The sequence below is a fragment of the Ochotona princeps genome, chromosome 27, assembly GCF_030435755.1.
Source record: "Ochotona princeps isolate mOchPri1 chromosome 27, mOchPri1.hap1, whole genome shotgun sequence".
NCBI lineage: Eukaryota > Metazoa > Chordata > Mammalia > Lagomorpha > Ochotonidae > Ochotona > Ochotona princeps.
In genome coordinates this window covers 17370656-17391460 of record NC_080858.1, presented here as the reverse complement: position 1 = coordinate 17391460, position 20805 = coordinate 17370656, and the positions used below count along the sequence as shown (strand labels likewise).

The 20805-nt window shown below is 50.1% G+C and overlaps 1 protein-coding gene across 1 annotated transcript in view; it reads left to right on the top strand.

The window, feature by feature from the left end:
* Positions 1–18532, top strand: part of FAM234B (family with sequence similarity 234 member B) — a 37191-nt gene extending 18659 nt beyond the window's left edge. Inside the window, exons 5-13 of the mRNA XM_058656002.1 lie at positions 1109–1239; positions 5035–5182; positions 5556–5697; positions 6961–7104; positions 7268–7349; positions 10119–10274; positions 14679–14796; positions 16785–17005; positions 18150–18532. Of these exons, the coding sequence (XP_058511985.1) occupies positions 1109–1239; positions 5035–5182; positions 5556–5697; positions 6961–7104; positions 7268–7349; positions 10119–10274; positions 14679–14796; positions 16785–17005; positions 18150–18155 (1148 nt within the window). The 3' untranslated portion in view covers positions 18156–18532. The remainder of the gene's footprint in view (positions 1–1108; positions 1240–5034; positions 5183–5555; positions 5698–6960; positions 7105–7267; positions 7350–10118; positions 10275–14678; positions 14797–16784; positions 17006–18149) is intronic.
* The last annotated feature ends 2273 nt before the right edge of the window (positions 18533–20805 follow it).

Sequence of the window (20805 nt, the reverse complement as noted above, 5' to 3'; positions counted from 1 at the left end):
TGTAGTATCTGGTTGCACTTACATGTAAGGGAACTTCAGAAAGTTTGTGGGGAAATGGAATGAAGAGGCAAATTTACCTTAGTGCAAAAAATTAAAAAGGAAAAAAAGTATTATGAAAAAACCATGCATGGACTTCCTTTGCATGCTTGCTTTTTCCTTTGTCGTCGTCTTTTTTTTTTCTTTGCAGCAAAATAACCTTTAAAATTATGTTATTTAAGGGGCAGAGAGAGATCGATCTTCTATCTATTGGTTCATTTCTCAGTTTCTTACCATAGCCGGGGCTGTCGAAGCTGAAGGCTGGAGCCCAGAACCCTGTCTGCATCTTCCCACGTGGGGGTCAGGAGTGCCGCTGCCTGAACATCCCCTGCTGCCCTTCGGTGGGCATTAGCAGGAGGCTGCAGTTGGAAGTGGAACCAGGACTTAAACGAGGCATTCCAGTGTAGAGTGTGGGCACCCCAAGTGGCATCTTAGCCACTGTGCCACACGTCTGCCCCAACTCTTCTTTTAATTCCATTTTTCCCTAAGCTTAAAAGTACCCTTTTACATAACAAAAGGAAAGACAAGGACTTTTGTAATGAAGCCTCCTTACAGAATCCTAACCATAGTACAATACACTTGTTAACACCTAGGTGCAGCCACTCAGGAAGCTGCCTAAATTAGGACATTCTCAGTGATAGTGGTTGGAAATTGGTGGTGGGAAGCTTTGGAGTGGGGGAAGAAGGTGAGAATTTGGTTCACTGCAGGACTGAGGTCACCTTGAAAACCTTGCATGTTTCTCTGGTGCCTATCAGTGGATGGTTTGTAAAAACCTCCAACAGGTCAGTTCCTTCTCCGCAGACAGGTGGTCCTCTTTCTTGGGGACACTTGAGCACCCCCCTTTTGTGTAACAAATCCAAATGGAAAGTTCCTCCATGGAGCTGTCGGCTGGATAGTTGAGGATTACGGATGACAGTCCTCATCGAGCTGAGAACTGCGGGCAGAAGGAAGTGGTAACTGCTGGGGGTTGTGGGCAGCCCTTTGAGCTTCTCTCTGCTGCCTGGGAGCGTTGGCCTGGCTTTCCCAGAGGCAGGAAGCAGTAACAGTGAGCAGCACATTTGTCCTTCTCCAGGGAAGGCCATTTGGACTTTAAACCCCAGCTCCTTGTTCAACGGCACCTTGGCCGCCCCAGCTGTGGTGCTGCCGGACTTGGATGAGGACGGCGTTAGAGATCTTGTGGTTCTGGCCATTGGGGAAATGCAGGTAGGCTCTATGACGTGGCTTTTGTTTCTTGCAGAGAATGCTTCCGTTGTGGTCATCTCTGTTCCTTGTGTTCTACATACTGCTTAAAACTTTGTTTTTGCAGCAGCCGAGGCTTAAGTAGGTTTCCTTTGTGGGAGATGAATGACTACATGACTGTCACAAAACCATCCTTCCCCGGGTTCTCATTGTGATTCTGGGGACTGTCGGGTGTTGGAACTTTGGAGCCATATCTGTCTGTGTTTAAATCCTCTTTTGCCACCTCATAAGCTTTGTGGCCTTAAAGCCATGGAAAACTATCTTTGTGGAAAATGCAGGTAATTTTGCCTCATTTGATAATTTAATTTTAGCAGACTTTATGTTCTTTTATACTTACTATATGGAGTAGAGTATCAAATTCTACAAGTAGGGATCAGTGTTGTGGCGCAGTAGGTTAAGCTGCTTCTTGAGACTCCAGCATCGGTGTTGAAGTGCTGGTGTGTGCCCTGGCTGCTCTGCTTCTGATCCAGCTTCCTTCTGATGCATATGGGAAAGCTGTAGGTGACGGCCCACATGTTTGGGTCCCTCTAAGCCATGATGGAGCTCCTGGCTCCAGCTTAACCCCGACCTGGCTATTGCTGCCATTTGAGTAGTAAGCCAGCAGATGGAAGACCTCTCCCTGTCCCCACTCCCCACTCATTCTCTGTTACTCTAATTTTCAAGTAAATAAACAAATCCTCAAAATAAAATTAGTGAGGACAGTTATTTAGAATAGAACTAAAGCTGTCCATGTCTTATGGCTTTCATCCCAGAGCACCACATACTGCCCGTCGTAAGGTTTTGATGGAGTGTCACCCGAGAATGCCAGATAATGCCTTATCCTTGTGATACCAGGGGGAGGGAAGATAATGTGCTAACTCTCTGAAGTCCTTCAGCTAGCAAGTTGGTTTCCAAATGGACCCAAGCCAAGAATTCAGGAACAGTCTGTGTGATCTTTTTATCCCAACATTGTGACTCCAGATGTTGGAGTTCTGGGCAAATTACAATGATTCTTCCCAGTGGGGACTGATTTTCTTAAGGTTCCCAAGGGGATAATTTGAGGGAGAAGGAGGAAAATTTTGTGTTTGTGGAATCATGATCAGCACAGGCATAGCAGGCATTGAACAAGCTTGTATGTGCAGAACACATCTGAAAATCTTGGCTCTAATACTCCTTTTGGCTTTTTAGCCAGTGGTGGCTGATGGCACGGTAGGGTAGGCCTTCAGGGTCACTACATTATTAGTGAGGAAGCTGTTGCAAAAGGGATTGGTCTCTGGAATGCTCTTTCCAACATTAGTGCCTCTTTTATTTTCTTGTTGTACCAGTGTGTAGCTGATTTGCCTCCCAGAATTTACCCATTTGTGCAACAGCGTACAAATGTGGAGTAGTCCCTCCTCTGCTCACAAGGTAATAGGCAGTTCTAGCAAAATGTTGGCAGGGCAATGGTATTTAAGCAGTAGCTTCATCTTGGTTTTCACCTCTATGCCAAGAACTGAGAAGCAAAGGAAACTGCTAAGCTGCAGCAGTATAAGGCCATCTCCTCCCAGGGAAGGAAACCCAGTAGGTGTGTGACCATACCTGTTGCATAGAGTCGGGTAGCCTAGGGAGAGCTGGACCTGGTTTGGGGTGAGGGAGACTGGTGTGGTCCTGTGTGTGAGTGGGAAGGCACCGCGAAATCTGTGAGGTCACCCTGTTCTGCTACACTGCAGTCACTCACTCGGCCTGCCCAGCTCGCCGGCTCCCATCTCTCCTCTGTGCCTGCCTGGACTGATGGGAGCACCACTCGGTGGGGCAGGGCGCTCACTGGGGACCGGTTCTGGAAAACCCTGTCCCGCTGATGAGAAATGTGCCTTTTCAGAGGTTTTGTTCATTGTGCCAGTGGCTGTCCCATGGAGCTAGTCTCAATGAAGCTAATCCCCTTTCTCCATGAAAGCCCTTGCACTCTTGGCCTGCTCCCTCCCAGCTTGCTGTTCGCAAGGCCAAACAGCCCTGATCTCCACAGCTGAAAACCGTGTTTTGTTTGTGGTACAACCAGTTATATCAACCTAAGGAAATCATTACCTTCGAAAATTTTGTTTTATTTTATTTTATTGAGTGAGAGCGAAGGACATATCCTTAACAGGTTTGCTGCTTTAATGCCTGGGAGCCAGGAATTCAATCCAGGACTCCCATAATGGCCGGGTCCCAGCTGATTGAGCCTCTCAGAGTATGCATAGCAAGAAGCTGGGATCAGGAGCAGAGGCAGGACTTGAACCCAGACCCTCCCATCTGTGGTGCAGGTGTCTCAGATGGCAGCTTGGCCGCTGTGCCAGGCATCCACTCAAGGTGTCCTTTGATGTGGATTCTACATGAGGGTACTTTGGAAAGGTCACGGGTAAATGGAATTCACTTTTCCATGAGCTTTTTAAAGACTCCTTGCATTCTGTGTTTGCAGCCCAAGATTGCAGTAGTCTTTTGTAATAATCATGTTTTATGATTGAAGAGCCCACAGGTTTTTTAAAAAGGTATTTATTTGAAAGACAGTGACAGAGAAAGGAGAGAGAGGGAGGGAGAGAGGGAGAGAGAGATCTTGTTTCTATTGGTTCACTCCCCAGATGACCCTAATGGTCAGGACTGGGCCTGTCGATCCAGGAACTCCATCCAGGTCCCCCACATGGGTGACTGGCGTCCTAACAAGTTACTGAATGGGAAGAGGAGCAATGGAGATTCCACCTGGTGCTCTAATACAGGATCCTGATTCTGCAAGTGGCAGCTTAACCCTTTGTGCCACAACAACTGCCCAGAAAGCAGCTCCACCTTTTAAATAATTCAGTGTTAATCAATTTTTAGTTATTTAAATGAGTTTCTTCTTACAGATTTGATCATCTTATAGTCAAAGGACTTTCTGAATTTTGATTTTTTTTTTTTAAAAAAACCATGTGTTGGCTGTCCCTCAGCATTGTGACAAACTAGAATTCTATTCGTTCAAGTCTTTGACAAGAAAGGTGGTAACAGAATGCCATGGCATTTCATTAAAAATCTTCCTGTAAGGTTTGTGTTTATTCTGCAAACCACACTTCTCTGTCTTGTGTATACATGTTCGTAGAATAATAAACTTTGTCAAAAGCTTTACTGCAGATAAGGAAAACATCCTGCATATCCCCATTGGTGATCCTGTTCCTCCCAGAAAAATCTTCCAGAATTGGATGTGGGAAACCATGGCCTGCGGGCTGTAGTTGGGCCCTTGCTTGTTCTTGTAAATAAAGTTTTATTGGGACACCGTCATGGCCATTTGTTTATGTATTGAGTGTGACTGCTTCTGCCCTAGAACAGCAGGACAAACTGGCTGGCAGAGAGAGCGGCTCACTCTCTGGCAGCTCACGGAGTCTCCTGATCTTTGCTCAGCCAGTGAAGATGACAGTGGCCAGGCCAGGCATCTCCTGTTTGGATGAGAGAGCCATGTAGGGTCGATTCCTGCTGGGATGTCTGGGTCTGAGAGGCGAGCCCTTGGGGATCTGGTATCTGAATGCAGTTCACATCTCTGCGAGGTGCTGCCCGAGCACCAGCCAGACTCCTGGGAGGTCTGGGCTGCAGTCCCGAGGACCTCTGCCTGCACGTGGGAAGGGCAGGGGTCTTGGCTTTCCCTTCTGAGTCTCGGGGAAGCCAAGTGTGGCGCTGCCCAGCCTTGGGAGATACTTCTGAACAGCTAAGGAGATGAAGCTGACTGTCTCAAGAAGCTGTTTGCTTAAGAAATCCCAGGGCTTCTGCTCACTGGACCCCTCCCTGTCCTGTCCTCTTTAGCCAGATCTGTGCTTCCTGCTGGTGTCTGGCCGGACGGGGAGCCCACTGGGCCGACCAGTCAAGTACAACATCGTGGGCGTGGGGAATCTGATTGGTCCTCAGGTTTACGTCACCGCCAGTGGTGCTGTCTACATCCTGTTTGGCTTTGGTAAGAAGCAGGAGTGATGTTCACTCTGGTTCTGCGCTGATGGGTGCAATTGGGCCTCCCTGGGGAAACAGTACCACCCCTTCTGTTGCTACCTACTGCAGAGGCCGCTCCCACTCTCCCTCCCCACTGCCAGTTACGGCTTCTGCTCTCCCTTGCTGCCTTCTCTACAAAGAAGACTGTCCAGTGTTGGTCTGATCACTGTCCCACTTTCTCATGGCACTCGTCCAGCACCCTGCTGACACCCTGCCGTGGGCCAGCCTGCGCAGATTCTAGGAGGCCCTCAGGCCAGGCTCGATGTCCCTTGCTCGGATCTCATGCTGGGGTTGTTCTGCTGCATTCAACTTCTCAGTGTTGGTTCTTCCTGTGGCGCTAGGAAATATACAAGCTGTGGCTCTGCGGGACATTTTTGTTCAGGCCCAGAATCGAGACAGCTCGCCACCTTCCCTGCAGATAGAAGAGCCGGAGTGGGAGAAGCGGAGATCTGTCAACCTGTCTGAGCTCATCGACATCTACAGGTACGGCAGGCGTGCTGCGTTGGTCCTAGTGCCTGAACTTGCACGCTGCGGAGTCTCTAGGTTTGGTTGGGCTGGTGAATATGTGGGTGAAGAATTGGACAAACACTGCCGGTGTGTCTGGTTAGCATGCATAAAAAGCTTTTTTTGTTTTCATTTCTGTGTATGTCTTACGAACTTGAAAGAGAGAGCATGAGTGAGTGAGCAAGCTCTCTCATCCACTAAGTTGCTCCTGAAATGCCCGTGAGAGTTGGGCTTGGCTCATACCAAAGCCAGGAACCTGCAGCTCACTCCAGGTCTTCCCCCATGGGTGCCAGGAACCCAAGTACTTGAGCTGTCACCTGGTGCTTCCAGGTTAAATCCTAGCAGCAAGCTGCAGTCGGGAGCAGGGCTTGGAATTCAAGCCAGGTGCTCTGGTATGCATTGCAAGTGTTCCAAGTGCCATTGCAGCTCCCACAGTGTACCTGCTCCAGAGACATTTTCTTCTCTTGATAGAGTAGTGTGTTGATATTTCTGAGAGTGTGTTGGGGACTGGGATGAATTTAGAGGTAGGTTATTTGTTGAGGGTTTCGAATCACAGAGGAGCAAGATGAGGGGCTGTAGGCTCTTGAGGTAGGGTGATCAATTTGTTTCTTCTATAGTACTGAAGTACCTGACCTACTTTTGCTGTGTATTTTCCTCTTGGTTGAAGAGTTATTATGACACAAGCAAGCATAGCAGGCATGAAATCTTACTTTTTAATGTTATTTATTTTTTAAAACCTATGCTTATGTTAGGTGGTAGATTTTTACCCATTTAACTCCAGGCATGGGTCATAATTATTTTGTTCTTTCCCACCAGAAGTTGTTTATAATTTTTTTAGCATCTGCTTTGGCAGTGTGATGTTACCTTGGTGGATAGGACAGGTGCTAAGTAAAATGGTCTCAGTGGCACAAAGAAATAATGCAGGGAAGGCTGGGTGGGCCACAGGCTGTTGTCCAAGCTCGCTGATAATTTCCCACGTCTGTCCTGATGTCTGTCTACTTCCTCTGTTCTGTTCTTGACCCTGTTGCCATTTGCCCCCACGTGAGAGGTGTTGCACTGTAACTCTCTGCCTGGGAGTTCCTACTGAACTTGCGTGAAGTTTTCCAGGGTCCCTAAGGTGGGGTGCGGTGCATGAACACCAGAGCATGGACGAGCATGAGTCCACTGAGAGAAAAAGACAGACTCGATGGCCTCAGGCTTCTTCTCGGAGCCAGACTAACCTCTAGGATCTGTTGGGTGCAGTGATGGCGTGGAGCTCCTCCAGTTGGTAAAAGCGCCAGACTCCAACTGCAGCAACCTCCTGATTACCACCAGACAAGGCCTGGTTCTGCTTCGGGGCCAAAGCCTGACTCCCTACTGGACGCTGAGCCTGCCCGGCCTGCGCAGGTTTGCATGGGGTTTCACACCAGGCCTGCTGTTGGGAACAGTGACCTACCATGGTTGCTTGATAAGTGTGGCTTATGCCAGGGAGGGGCGGGGATGGGGGCGGGGAGGTCCTTGCTTTCCCTCCTGTCATGCTCACCATCAATCTCTTCCTTGTTGCCTACAGCCAGCCTACTCCCGGATATTTCACCGATGACCAGATTCTAGACTTCCTTCTGCAGGTGCAGGATGGTGTTGGGATGAAAAAGGTAAAATGCCAGGACTCAGTCCACACATGGGAGAAGCAATACCCTGTGTAGCCATGTCCTATGCACTGTGAGGAATAAAAGAGCTTCAGATACGCTCTCCCCTCAGAGAGAACTAGTTCTCACATGCCAGTACAGGCAGTCAGGGAAGCGTCCTTGGGCTCGCCTCCTTGCCCTGTGCGAGTCGCTTCTGTGTCCCTTGCCCGTGATGAGGCCATAGGAGGAGCCTGCTGGATTCTCTCGGGAGGGAGAGGCAGGTACAGATATGTGCACTGCTTCGTGTCTGCCTTGCCTCTCACAGCAAGGCTGCGTCTGGTGCCTGGTTTTCAGGTACTTTTATTTACCCCTTGGTTGGTTGGTTGAGTTACTTAGCCAGCTACTCATTTATTTGCCTGTTTGTCTTTGCCAGCTGTCTAGTTTGTTTTTTTAAGATTTGTTTTATCTTTATTGGAAAGGCAGATTTACAGAGAGGAGAGACATAAAGATCTCCCATCTGCTGATCACTCCCCAAGTGGCCACAATGGCCAGAGCTGAGCTGACCTAAAGCCAGGAGCCAGGAGCCCCCTTGGAGTCTCCCATGTGGGTTCAGGGTCCCAAGGCTTTGGACCATCCTCTACTGTATTCCCAGGCAATAAGCAGGGAGCTGGGTAGGAAGTGGAGTAGCTGGGACATGTACCAATGCCCATATGGGTTGCCAGCACTTTTACAGGTGGAGGATTAGCCACGCAAGCCATCACACCAGGCACCTGGCTGTCAATTTATGAATGAAGCAGAGACAGAGCTCCCCAGATGCCTGCAGTGTGTCTAGGGCTGTGCTGGGCCAAGGCCAGGAGCCTGGAGTGCAACCCAGGCCTCACATGCCTCCTTGTAGATGGCAGGAGCCCAACTACTTGGGCCATCACTGCTGCCTCCCAGGGTCGGCATTAGCTGGAAGCTGGAGCCGGAAGTTATAGCCAGGAGTCAGACCCAGGCACTCCCATAAGGAACCTGGCCAAATTAACCATTAGGCCCAATGCCTTATCCTGCTGCCTTGGTGCACAGTGTTCTTAGAGTGAATGAAATCCAACAAACACTGATGGAGCATCCCCTCCCAGGTGTGCCAAGTGTTAATGCTGGAAACACAAACAAGTGAAGACAGGGCCCCTGGTCTTGGGTAGTTCATAGTCTGCTGTGGTACTGGGAGCACATGGCTATACCATGTCATTTAAGGTCCCTGGAGCCCGTGGCTCTACCACCTCGTGTAGGATGCTGCTGTGGAGGTGTGTGCTTGTTGTCGCCAGGACCATGGGAGCAGGTGGAGAAAGGAGAGCCGGGCCAGGGCATCAGAGCTGCTTCACGTTGGTGCAGGGAAGTGCATGGCTGGATGGAGCACTGGGGAGGGCCTGGGTGAGTGCGTTCCTGCCAGAGAGGTCGGAGTGAGGCCAGCTGCTCGAGGGCACTGGAAGCAAGGCTGCGAGTGTGGCTGTGATGGTGGAGGCCACAGGGTGGCTTGGCCATCAGCAGAGGACAGCTGTAAAGCTACAAGCATTCCCCCAGGGAGTCTTCCTGGAGTATCTGATTATGATTCAGAAGAGTTGAGGATGGAGATGGGCATTTTCGCTGTGTTCTGAGGAGGATTAAAGAAGGGTTTATGGTAGATTGGTTAGGAGCTGAGATATTAGGAGTTTTAATCCTGGTTGCTGGATTTATTGCTGACCTTGGATGGAGTCTGTAATCTTGCCCAGCTGCTGTTCTGTGTCTGAATGTGAAACCATAGCATCATCGTCTTCCTGGGTTATCGTACCAGACAATATGGGAACCCATGGGTGTGAGTGGGTGGGCCCCCTCGATACCCTGTCTCTGGATTTCTTTCCTCTTGTAGCCTGCTGCTGGCCTGCCTCTGTGCTCTGTTGGCTCACATGAGCCTGCCTCAGCCAGGTTGGCCCCGGGACCTTTGGTGACACAGTCCGAGGTTGGGTGGAGAGGGGCAAGACTCAGGACAGTGGAAACAAGGACAGGTGATTGTCCACGGTGGCCTAGGACTTCTGTTTCCCGCAAAGCTGGGACACGGAGGAGACAGGGAGTGAGACCCTGGGGCTGCAGGGCAAGGAGACGTTTCTTGGTGATATGCATGGATGAGGGGTTCTAGAGGAACCAGACTGGGGGACAAGAAACCTCAAGTGCCAGTGCTGCCAGCGGCTGCACCTGATCCGTTTAGTCATCCTGAGGGAGGTACTGCTAAGCAATGAGGTCCTGCTGCATTTGCTTTCGGCTTTGCTTAAGCTGTTTCCTGTACATTGGAGTATTCCCCTGGGGATGGAGTTTGTTGTGCCCCGGCGTCCATCACATCAGACCTATGGGGCTCGTAGGACGGAGGACAGTTGCTGGATGGACAGTTGCTAAGAGGTCGCTGCAGTTGTGGAAGGGAAGGGACAGAAATGAAGCCCCACTGCTGGCCTTGGGTTACAGCTGCTCTGGAGCAGCTGGCTGCTGCTCTGGCTGCGACTAGTCACACGTGGAATGAACCAGGCTGTTCCCTGTCCCTGAGCCTGCATGTTTCTACCTGTGAGATGAGGGCCTGTCACCTCTCAGCAGCAATGAGGGCTGCAAAAGTTTGGATCCTGGTCCCTGCTGTGACCCAGACTGTCAGTTCACACACCTGTTAGTGTGTAAGCATATGTGTGTGTGTGTGCTTGTGTGTGTGTGCACACTTTTTAAAATTTATTTTTCTTGTGTGTGTTCTTTGTTTTGTGTGTCCCTGGCCATGTTCACGGCCTGCCTTCTGTTCTGCAGATGATGGTGGTGGATGGCAACTCCAGCTCCATCGTGTGGAGTTACAGTGCCCCATGCCACGTGAAGGACATGCCAGCCACATCCGCACTGACTGCAGACCACAAGTCTGTCTTCCTCTTCTGGGCGGAAGCACTGCCCACTGCACCTCCTGATGCCGTGAGTGTCCCTGGGCCACAGGGCTGACTGGGGCTCAGTCACCTTCCCAGGGTTGGAGTGGAGTGGGTCAGCACGCGCGTGGCAGAAGCAGGAACCTCTCTTCCTCCATGGCTGTGCCTCCCATCTCTGCATCACTGCTCGGAGATCACTGCCTGACACTGGCCCCTGACCGCAGGCTGCTGTAGTAGAATGAAAAATTAGGAAGGCTTCTACAGGCTGTGGTGGGGGGGAGAAAGCTGCCAGTTGTTCACACTGGCATCCCGGAGGTGAGTGTCACAGTGGGTCTGGCTGCTCCTCTTCTGATTCAGCTGCGTGCTCTTGTGCCTGGGAAAGCAGCATGTGGTGGCCCCCGTGCTTGGGCCCCTGCACCCACGTGGGCTCCTGGCTTCCAGCCAGCCCAGCCCTAGCTGTTGTGGCCATTTGGGAGTGAATCAGCAATGGATGATCCTCTCTCTGTCTCTGTTGCTCTGATTTTCAAATTAATAAATACCTAGATGTTTTTAAAAAGGTAACAAATTCAAATTTACAGGTAATTTTTGTTTTTTTAAAAAAGCATTTGCTGTAGAGGCAGAGGAAGAGAGGCAGATGGACACACAGAGCACACTCTTGCACCCTGCTTTACTCTCCAGATGCCCGCATCAGCTGAAGCTGGACAAGGTTCCAAGGGGAGTCCGAAGCTCAGGCCAGTTTTCCCACGCTAGGGGCAAGGACCCGAGTCTTCCAGCCATCACTTGAAAGATGAAGTCAAAGTCAGGAGTGAAGCTGAAACTTGAACCCACACATTCTAATATGGGACATCCCAGGCAGCATCTTAACCACTGGGCCAAACTCCTGTCCCTATAGATAGTTCCTATGTGCTATGGTTGTTGAGGGGAAGAGATCATTATGTCCGATCTGGAGTGTCCAGACAGTTGGTGAAGTTTAGACTGGGTTTTAAAATGAATAAACAGGCTGCAGACACAAGCATGGGAGTGGGGACAGGTAACAGATGAGAGGTCAGCAGGCAGTGTGGGAGAACAGACCTGACACCCAGAAGGCGTTCTGCAGAGGGTCACAAATGTGCCCTGGTGTGTGAGTGGGGCTCAGCATGCAGAGGCCGCCCAAGCAGGTGCCTGGGAGCTCTAAGCAAGGTCCGCCCTGCCCTGGTTTAGTAAGACATGTCTTGACTTGACAGTCACTCTGTGCCAGGCCTTGTGGTCCCTAAGGACTGAAGGGAAGCAGTTCTAGCCCCGTAGAGAAGTCACAGTGTGTGGATGCTGTGGCACAGGGTGTGATGGAGGCAGAGTCTGGAATTCAGCAATCACACACTCTCAGGAAACGATTGAATTTTTTTTTTTTTTTTTTACTTTGGAAGGCAGAGTTACAGAGGAATAGAGCAAGATCAAGAGATAGATAAATACCATGTGCTTCCATTCACTGGTTCACTCCCCAAGTGGTGCCCTGGAAGGGAGATGGTTGGGAAGCCGACTGCCAGGGCTCACCAGTGCTTGTAGAGGGTGCACACTTCAGGTAAATCTGATCTTAATCCAGCTTAATCCAGCGCGCCAAGTGCTGGCCCCTCACCGTCCGAGCTGCATGTTCTTCTTCATTAATAGAGGTATTGATCTATTCCCTCTTTAAAAAGAAAAAAGAAAAAAATATTTGGTTTTCTTTGAAGGACAGATTTACAGAGGAGGAGTGACAGATCTTTCATGTATTGGTTTGCTCCTCAGATGGCTGCAGCAGCTGGAGCTGGGCCGGTCCAAAGCCAGGATCCTGGAATTTTCTTCTGGTCTTCCACATGGGTGGGAGGGCCCAAAGACTTGGATCATCTGCTTTCTGCTGCTGCTTTCCCAGGCATATTCACAGGATCAAAAGTAGAGCAGCCAGGGTTTGATTCAGTGCCCATATGCAGTGCTGGCACTGCAAGTGCAGGCTTAGCTGGCTGTGCCTCAGCACGGCCCTTATTTTCTCATTGTAAAGATCAGATTTACCTGAATGTTAGATCTGATTCTAACCCAGCCACGGACCTGCCACTGGCTGTGGGCACTTTACTTGACATTGTAGGATCTGGGGTTTCCTCACATGTTAGCTGTGAGGGGACTGGACCAAGTGACTGTCACAGTAAGCTGCTGTGAACACCTTATGGAGGAGAGACCCCCGTGCAAATGCTGCAGTAGGAGGGCAGATAGGACAGGTGGACAGACACATGAAAGGATGAGGCAGTACCCAATTTGCCTGAGGTAGTTAGGGGTGTTTTCATGAGGGAGACAACATTCAAGTGGAGGACCACATGAAGGGAAGTGTTAATATCTGTGGGTAGGGAGCATGGTCGGACATGATAAGAACAGCAGCGGTTAGAGCCCGGGAGGCATGTGTTCATGTAGATAATCAAACACCCTTCTCACGAGGGCTGGGTAGGTAAATAACAGCCATGGAGGTCTAGAAAAGGCAAACTTTGGTAAGGTGGTCTAAAGCCTTGGTTTTCATGTTCGGGAACTTTGGCCTCAACTGGTAGGCAGCCAGCTGTTTTCTGGCCATGTTAGCTGAGCCAGAGATCCTGGCTGGGATCCTAAGAGTGTCCCTCAGACAGTGTGTCTTTCATGTCGGCATGGAGTGGCAAGCTGCCTGCCCCCATTTCTTCTCCCTGGGGCCAACAACTTTCTCTTCTGGCATGGAGCATGTGGACGTGGGGGTGACACTCATCCCAGGGCTTGCACTTCCCCCGCTGACAGAAGCTTAGACTGGCTTGGAGGTGCTCTGGGGGGCACCGATTACTGACATGCCCTTGCGCAAAGGTGTTTGTGGGCATTAGCCAATGGCCACGTGGCTGCTCACGTGTACACCTGCTCTGTCCCCTCCATGCATGGACATGACACTGACAAAGATCGTCCCCATGTGCATGTCTATGCCGTAGGGATTTGGGACTGATGTTCAAACTGGGGGGGGGGGGGGAGGCTGGTGTTTTATAATTTATTTGCTTTTGTGTGTTTATTTTAGGAACTGATGTTTTTAATTTTGAGCCTAATGCTTGCAATTAGCTTTCTTGTCCATTGGAAAGAAATATCTCTGGCTCACTAGGTTTTGGTTGTGGCTGTTGTTAAGATTTATGTTACTGATTTAAAAGGCCAAGTTACAGAGAAGAGAGAGATCTTCCATCCCCCTGGTTTACTCCTCACATAGTCCCAGTGGCCATTGCTGGACCAGGCCAAAGCCTGGAACCCAGAATTCCATCTGCGTGACAGGAGCTTAAGCAACTAGGACAGCTTCCTGCTGCTTTCCCATGAGTATTAGCAAGGCCTTGGGTCTGAAGTGCAGCAGTTGGGACTCAAACTGGCATTTATATGGGATGCTGGTATTGCAGGCAACCACTTAACCTACTGTGCCACTGAGCCTAGAGCAGCAGCCCTGGCTGACTGTGTTCAGTGAATAGATTTCGTCTCCTCCAAGTCCCACCTGCTTGCTGTTGACCTAGTGTTGTGATATTCCCGCAGGCTGAAGGCTGGATTGTCAGCAAGGGGTGGCCGTAGGAAGAGGGGATAACTCTAATGAGATTCCTCCAGAAGTGTACACATTTCCTCGGTCTGGTGAATAAGCAGTTTCTAGCCACAGTAGTGGTTTGGAGGTTAGTGGTTTGTAGTGTTTTGAGTTCTCTGAACTAGCTTTGAAATGTCTTTTATGTGAGTTTCAAACGGAACATTTTTTAAATTTATTTTTATTCAAAAGGTGAATTTATTAAGGAGGAGAGACAGAGGAAGATCTTCTGCTCACTGGTTCACTTCCAAAATGCCCACCGTGGCTGGAACTGAGCTGGACTGTAACCACGACCCAGGAGCCTCTTCCACACCTCCCATGTGGGTGCAGGAGCCCACTGCTGGAGCCATAAGCAAGGAGCGGGTCAAAAGTGGAGCATCTGGGACACAAACCAGCACCCATATAGGATACTGGCACTTGGCAGGCAGAGGATTTGCCTGTTGAGCCTCTGTGCTGGACCCACAAATAAGTATTTTTTAAAAGAAAAAATATTTGAAAGGTAGAATTTCAGTCAATGAGAGGTTGTTTGATTGATTAATTGATTCATTTCCTAAATGTCTGCTATGCCCAGGGCTGGACAGACATAGGCCAGAAATCTGGAATTCCATCCGGTCTCTCATGTGGGTAGCAGAGACCATCTTCTAGTTTGTCAGGTGCATTAGCAGGGAGCTAAGTCACTGGTGGAGCAGCATATGGGACGCCTGTATCCCAGGCACTGTGCTGCCATGCAGCCCTATCAGATACATCATTATGGCTGAGGTCTGGTTTCGCCTCTAAGAGGAATGAGATACCACCATCCGCCCCTCTACCTTTGTGAAGGATGCCCTGTGTGGGTGACGTGTGGGCACGTCCAGTGACCCTTGCTCTTTCTTTGCTGCTGCCCATTGCCAGGAGACCATGCTGGGAGCCGAGCTGCCCCACCTTTACCACCTCTACCTCCTGCATCCAACCTTCCCTTCCATTCTCCTGGATCTGGCCAATACCACGGGCACTGTGACTGCTTCAGAAGGTGAGGCCCAGGGCAGGCGGGGGTCTGGGTGCTCGAGCGAGGAGAGAGCATGTGGCTGTGTGTGATGACATCACTGCCCCTCCCAGGGAAGGATATGGACATGTGCCAGGGCAGGAGTGTTCTTGTGCCCCTGGTGTGCCCAGTGAGAGGGGGCATTGCTGGAATGGATGGTGTGCCTGGCTTCCAGGGTAAGACCACATCTGCTCCAAGTTTGCCCAATCCTGTGAGCAATGGGTGTCCGCATTCCAGAAGGCTCCAAGATGATACACACACTTATTGAGCACCAGCTGTAGCCCTGCTCAGTGCCTGGGGCTGGCCAAATAACACTAGGTTCTTGCCACTCCTGAAGGGGCAAGAAGCTTGAGATTTGGAATTTTCCAGAAGGGATTTGAAGGTAGAATATGCTTTATCTGGGCATTGATTTAGTTTTTGAATAGTGAGCAGACATATTGCCTAGATTTGGAGCCAAGAGAAAATTCAAGGGAAACAAGAAAAATTGCTCATAGTCTGGCCACTCACAAGCCACTGAATGTCTGTGATGCCCAGGGCTGGACCAGGCCATGGCCAGAAGCCTGGGGCTCCATCTGGGTCCCTCAGGTGGGTAGCAGGGGCCATCTTCTGCTTTCTCAGGTGCATTGCATGGGAGAGTTCTGCTTTCTATCAGAATACTCCTGTAAAGCTAATTTGGGCTCATACCTGGAAGAGTCTTGACTCAGGAAACAGAGCCCTGGATGCTCGGCCACTGCTCCCAGCTGGTTCGGGTACCCTGCTGGTCTCTGCCTCCTAGAGCCCTGGTTTCATGAAATCAGCTCTTCACCATGGAGGGTCGGATCAGCCCCATGTGCTGGGACCTGCATGTGGGGAGGTGTCAGCTCACAGACGCCTGTGACGGATCTGAATGAGCTGTTTTTTTCTTTTATTTTTTTGGAAGAGAAGAGATGGATGGATTGATCCCATCCACTGCTTCATTTTGCTCCTTATATCTCAATACCGGTCCTCCTGGTGGAACTGAAGTTGGGAGCCAGGAACTTGGTCCAGGTGGGAGTCCAGGTGGGAGCCCAGTCCCTAGGGCCATGACCTGCTGCTCACCAGGGTCCGAGCCGGCAGGAAGCTAGAGCCAGGAGCTGGAGCCAGGAATTGCACTCAGCCACTTTGATAGGGAACACGGGCATCTTAACCACTAGGCCAAATGCCTGCTCTTGTTTTTTCAATATTAGTATACAATAATATTAGTGAATATTACTGCAGAATGATAACGAAGACTCTTGAAACCATTTTTACCACAATTCTATTTTTAAAGATGAGGCACAATAAGCAGCTGAGTTGGTAAACAGCGTACATGGCCACGGAGTACTGATCGTGGGCATCCTCTCATTTCCTGACTCGAGGCTTTCTTGGAACTTGCTTCAGAGAAGAAAGATGCAGAGGCCCCAGACAAACATCAGGCTGCTTTGCTGGCTTCTGGCCGCTCCTCGCACTCACTGCCTGCCTGGGTCACTGGCTGGTATTGTTGGGTGCTCAATAAATTTCTTTCTTCTTCTTTTTTTTTTTTAATTTATTTTTACTGGAATGTCAGATTTACGGAGAGGAGAAGAGACAGAGAGGAAGATCTTCCATCTGCTGATTCATTCCCCAAGTGGCTGCAATGGCCAGAGCTGAGCTGATCTGAAGCCAGGAGTCAGGAGCTTCTTCCAGTTCTCCCACATGGGTACAGGGTCCCAAGGCTTTGGGCCATCCTCTGCTGCTTTCCCAGGCCACCAGCAGGGAGCCACATGGGAAGTGGAGCAGCTAGAACATGAACCAGTGGCCATATGGGATCCCAGTGCATGCCAGGCGAGGACTTTAACCATAGGTCACCATGCCCAGCCCAGTAAATTTCTTGTGTGATTTACCGAGTGAGTGGCTGGCTGGGCTCCTGAGCCAGAGGAGAGTTCCTCTTGGTAGAAGCCAGCTGTCCTTGCTGACTGGTCTGCTTCGTCTTTCCCCAGTTGGAATTAACGACTTCTGGAAAGATGCCTTCTACGTGACCAGGATGACCGGGCCCAACTCTGAAGGACACCTAGCGTCCCTCGCGGTGAGCAAGCTTAGCCTACGGTGGGCGCTGATGGAGGGCCAAATGGTCCAGCTAAAGGAGACCATGCCCAAAATTGGCCGGGGCGAGCTGCGAAGGTTCCTCTCCAGGATCAAGTTTGTGGATTCTCCCTATCAGGTGAGCCTCTACTCAAAGAATTGGTCCCTCCCGAGAGTTTAGGGCACCTGCTGCTACAGCTTTGTTCTTTACCAAGAGGGGAGAAAATGAATTTTATTTAAAAAAAAAAAAAGTGGTTTATTTAATTTGAAAGGCAGATTTACACAGAGATCTTCCATCCGCTGGTCCACTCTCCAGATGGCCTCAGTGGCCCAGAAGTGAATCGATCTAAAGCCAGGAGCTTGCTCCATGTTTCCCACATGGGTACAGAAGCCCGAGAACTTGAACTGTTCTCCACTGCTTTCCCAAGACCATAGTCGGGAGCTGGATCAGAAGTGAAGCAGCCGGGACTAGAATTGGTACCCATATGGGATGTTGGTGCTGCAAGATGGAAGATTAGCGTGTTGAGCCACCACACCGGCCACATAGGAACTTTCTTTAAATTAAAAAAAAAAAAAAATTCTTTGTAAGGTGGAGCAAGAGAGACACAGGAAGATTGGCAACTCCCAGCCACGAGTTTACTCCCAGATGCCTGCCAGGGCTGAGCCAGGAAGCTGGAGCTCAGTTCTGGTCTCCCATGTATTTGCAGGAGACTGGGAGGCAGCAGAGCTGGGACTCAAACGCAGGCACTGCGGAGCGGCTGTGGGCGTCCCCGGTGCCCTCCACAGGCGCTTTCTTGAACAGGTGCTGAGGCATAAGCACTCTTTCCTGAGGCTGGTTCATGAGCACAAAGAAAAAGCTCTCTCTCTCTCTCTCTCTCTCTTTTTTTTTTTTTTAGCTAGAAATGGTACCATTCCCTTAGGGGGGACCTTTTGGAAATGGTTTTAATGGCCCCTGTGACTGAGAGGGGTGAACACGGCTGGAATTCTGTGTAGGGGCCGACAGTGCAGAGCTTGAAGCAGTTACATCTTCTGTAGATTTTTCTTGGGATTAAATGAAAATGCCAGTGACCCCTCCTTGGCCTGAGGGACACTGGGGACTGGTTGAGTTTCAGAGCCTGTCATGGAGGAAGACATCTTTTGGCCTTTCTGGAGGGAGGCAGAGCCAAGCCACTGGAGCTCGGCAGAGGGCGGCAAACCGTCGGCCTTCCAGTTTCCTCCCCTTCTTCACTTTTGCTGAGAAATGGTGTGTCACTGATGTTTTGCTCCCCCTCCCCACCCTGCAGAGCTAGTCTGATGCAGTCTGGGGTCTCAGAAGTGGCAGTCACAACGGCCACCCCTCTGTCCTGCCAGCGTGAAACCCGTCCTTGAGAGACGACGTCCAGCGTCCACGTCCTTGACCACTGCTGCGTGTGACTGTGGCAAAGCACTTGAGGAAGCGCCTTCTGCAACACAGCCTGAGCCGTACTGCACCTCTGCCCCGTGGTCCCACTCGCTCAGAACTGGGGGTGCGGACTTTGGAAATGGTTTTTAAGTGTGGTTTGGTTGTGGGCTTTTTTTTGTGTGTGTGTATGTCTTAATTTATAAATTTGTGCTGGGAAACCAGTTAAGATTGCAGGAAAGGTTGCATTTGGCATAATGCCGTGTGTGTGTGTGTGTGTGTGTGTGTGTATGTATGTATGTGTGTTGGGGGTGGGTGAAGTCTCTTTGCTGTTTGAGTGTGACACAGTTATTTTCCAGGTGTGTCCTAAACTTCAGGGATCCAGTTTCTCGTCCCTCTGAAATGTATGTGGTTTGTCTCCTTGAGACATCCCAGTGACCTGGCTGAGTGGGAATGTCCCTCGTGATGTCTCGCCTTCTCTCCCCACTTACTTCCCATAGTATTTTTTCTAACCGTATTTCCCAGTTGTTGAGAACAGTAAAAAGGTCTGGGGGAGGTACTGCAGCTTTTGCACCTTTTCCTGAAGCATCCCGTTTCCTGATCCTTTCCATCTTTATGTAGTGACCCTCAGAATCATCTTGTCTCCATCCCAGAGGGAGCAAAAACAACAGTTTCAGAGCCCCTTCCCCGCTCACCGACCACGTGCCTGTGTTGGGTTGTATGCGGCTTTAACAGTCCCGCCAGTCCCGACTGTCTCCATGCAGTAACCTCAGACACACGGGTGTGTGCCTGCTGTCTTCAGCCTCCAGGCCGGCCAGCTTCCTGTTCTGTAAGGGGTCCTCCCTGCCACCTCCGGCTTGGCTTCCTCTTATTCAGGGATCTGTCCCTGAACTAGGACTTTTCAGTCCAGCATGCAGAGCCATTCCCCGCCCCCAGCTCCAGGCTTCCCCTCTTCTAGAGCCCTTGAGGCATTCTATTTTGAGGAGGTTCTTGGGTAAAGTTACTTTTGTAAGGGGTTACATTGTATGGAATTGCCTCTCAGATTTATTCCCCCTTCTATACAAATGCATTCTTTCTAGTAAGCTTTCTGTACTTGTAGGCCACTGGTTATATAGCAGAAAATCCCAGCATAGCTGGTGGAAAACTGCTTTTTTGGCATAATTTTGATCTGACATCCCTGAATGCAAATCTGGCGCTCTCTTTACTTGGGCTTAGCTCTGTAGCTTGTGCTGATAGAGATTCCAGAGCATGATGGATTCTGGAGTTAAAAGGATATCTGTGAACTGCCAGTCAGTAGGCGTTGTGACATCCCAGGAGGTTGGTCATGAAAGATCCAAGCTGACTTGTCATTCCGGCCTGCAGGTTACACTTGACGGTTTCTCACCACCCAGTCTGCCTTAAGACACTTCGAAAGCAAACTTGGCTTCAATCTTTGAGATGTGTGTGAATTTCAGGCTGACTTTTGGGAAGCAGGAGACCCTAATGAGGGGATGACTCCCAGATTGTTTTTTCCTAGGCTTTGCGTCTACTTGGTGGTAAGGCCTAGGGTCTGGTTTGGCTTAGTGCAGAGTTCTAAAGCCTCACAGGTGGTTGGCTGGGTGGTGGTCCTGTGGCCTGCCTGAGGGCCTGTTTCTTGGGGACCTGTTTGGGGGCAACTGTTTGGAGCAAAGTAGTCCCAGAAACAGCTGTGACCCCCCCCCCCCAGGGAGAAAAATGCAATGTCACCAAATTCCTCACGGAGAGCCAATCAGTGAACGTCACATAAACTCTATGGCAAGTTTGACTTTTTCCCTTGTTAAACATGGAAAGGGGAATGGAATAACGGGTGACTGGGGATTGAAGAAGCTTTACATGACTCTGATGCAGGTGCTGGTCTCTTGTCAGTGTGTCCCAAGACATTCTGCTCCTTGCGGGTAGCCACTCCCTGAAAAGGTCTGAATCAGCACATACTCCTCCCTCTCCACAATGCAGAGTTGCCGACCACAGCAGTGTGCCCATAACTTAGAAATGATGATGTTGGCTAATCAAGAGTCTTTCCCCTGCTGCCAGCCTCTCCTCTTTCCTTCCATCCCAGATACCCAGCCCTAGCAGCCCCCTCTTCCTTCCCTGTGGCACGGCGATCCTAACAGCCCTATGAATGTGAACTGCTCTCATTGTGTGTATGAAAGAAGAGCCAGCTGGTGTGTTGTCAGGAAGCACCACTGAAAATGTGAACTGTTACACAACAAATAAACACTCAGTCCCAGAATATACTCGGGTGCTGTTCTCATTCTTCTTAGCCATCAGGGGTATCTTGTTTGTTTGTTTTTTCTTTATGGAAGACAGAAAGGGCAAGTAGGTGGTTGGTCTTCTTTCTAAATGGGGGAAAAGAGCAGGGTAAATTTTCTCAAAAGCCAAGAGAAGGTAGGAATCCAGAGAGGAATCCTGTGTGATCCTTCCATGGGGGCCACAATCCCATCTGAACACACAGCCAAGTATTCTGGCAGTGAACCTGATCCTGTGGCAAGGCTGGAAGACCCTTCTCACGTTACACTCTTTTCAGCATGGTTTCTAGGATCCTG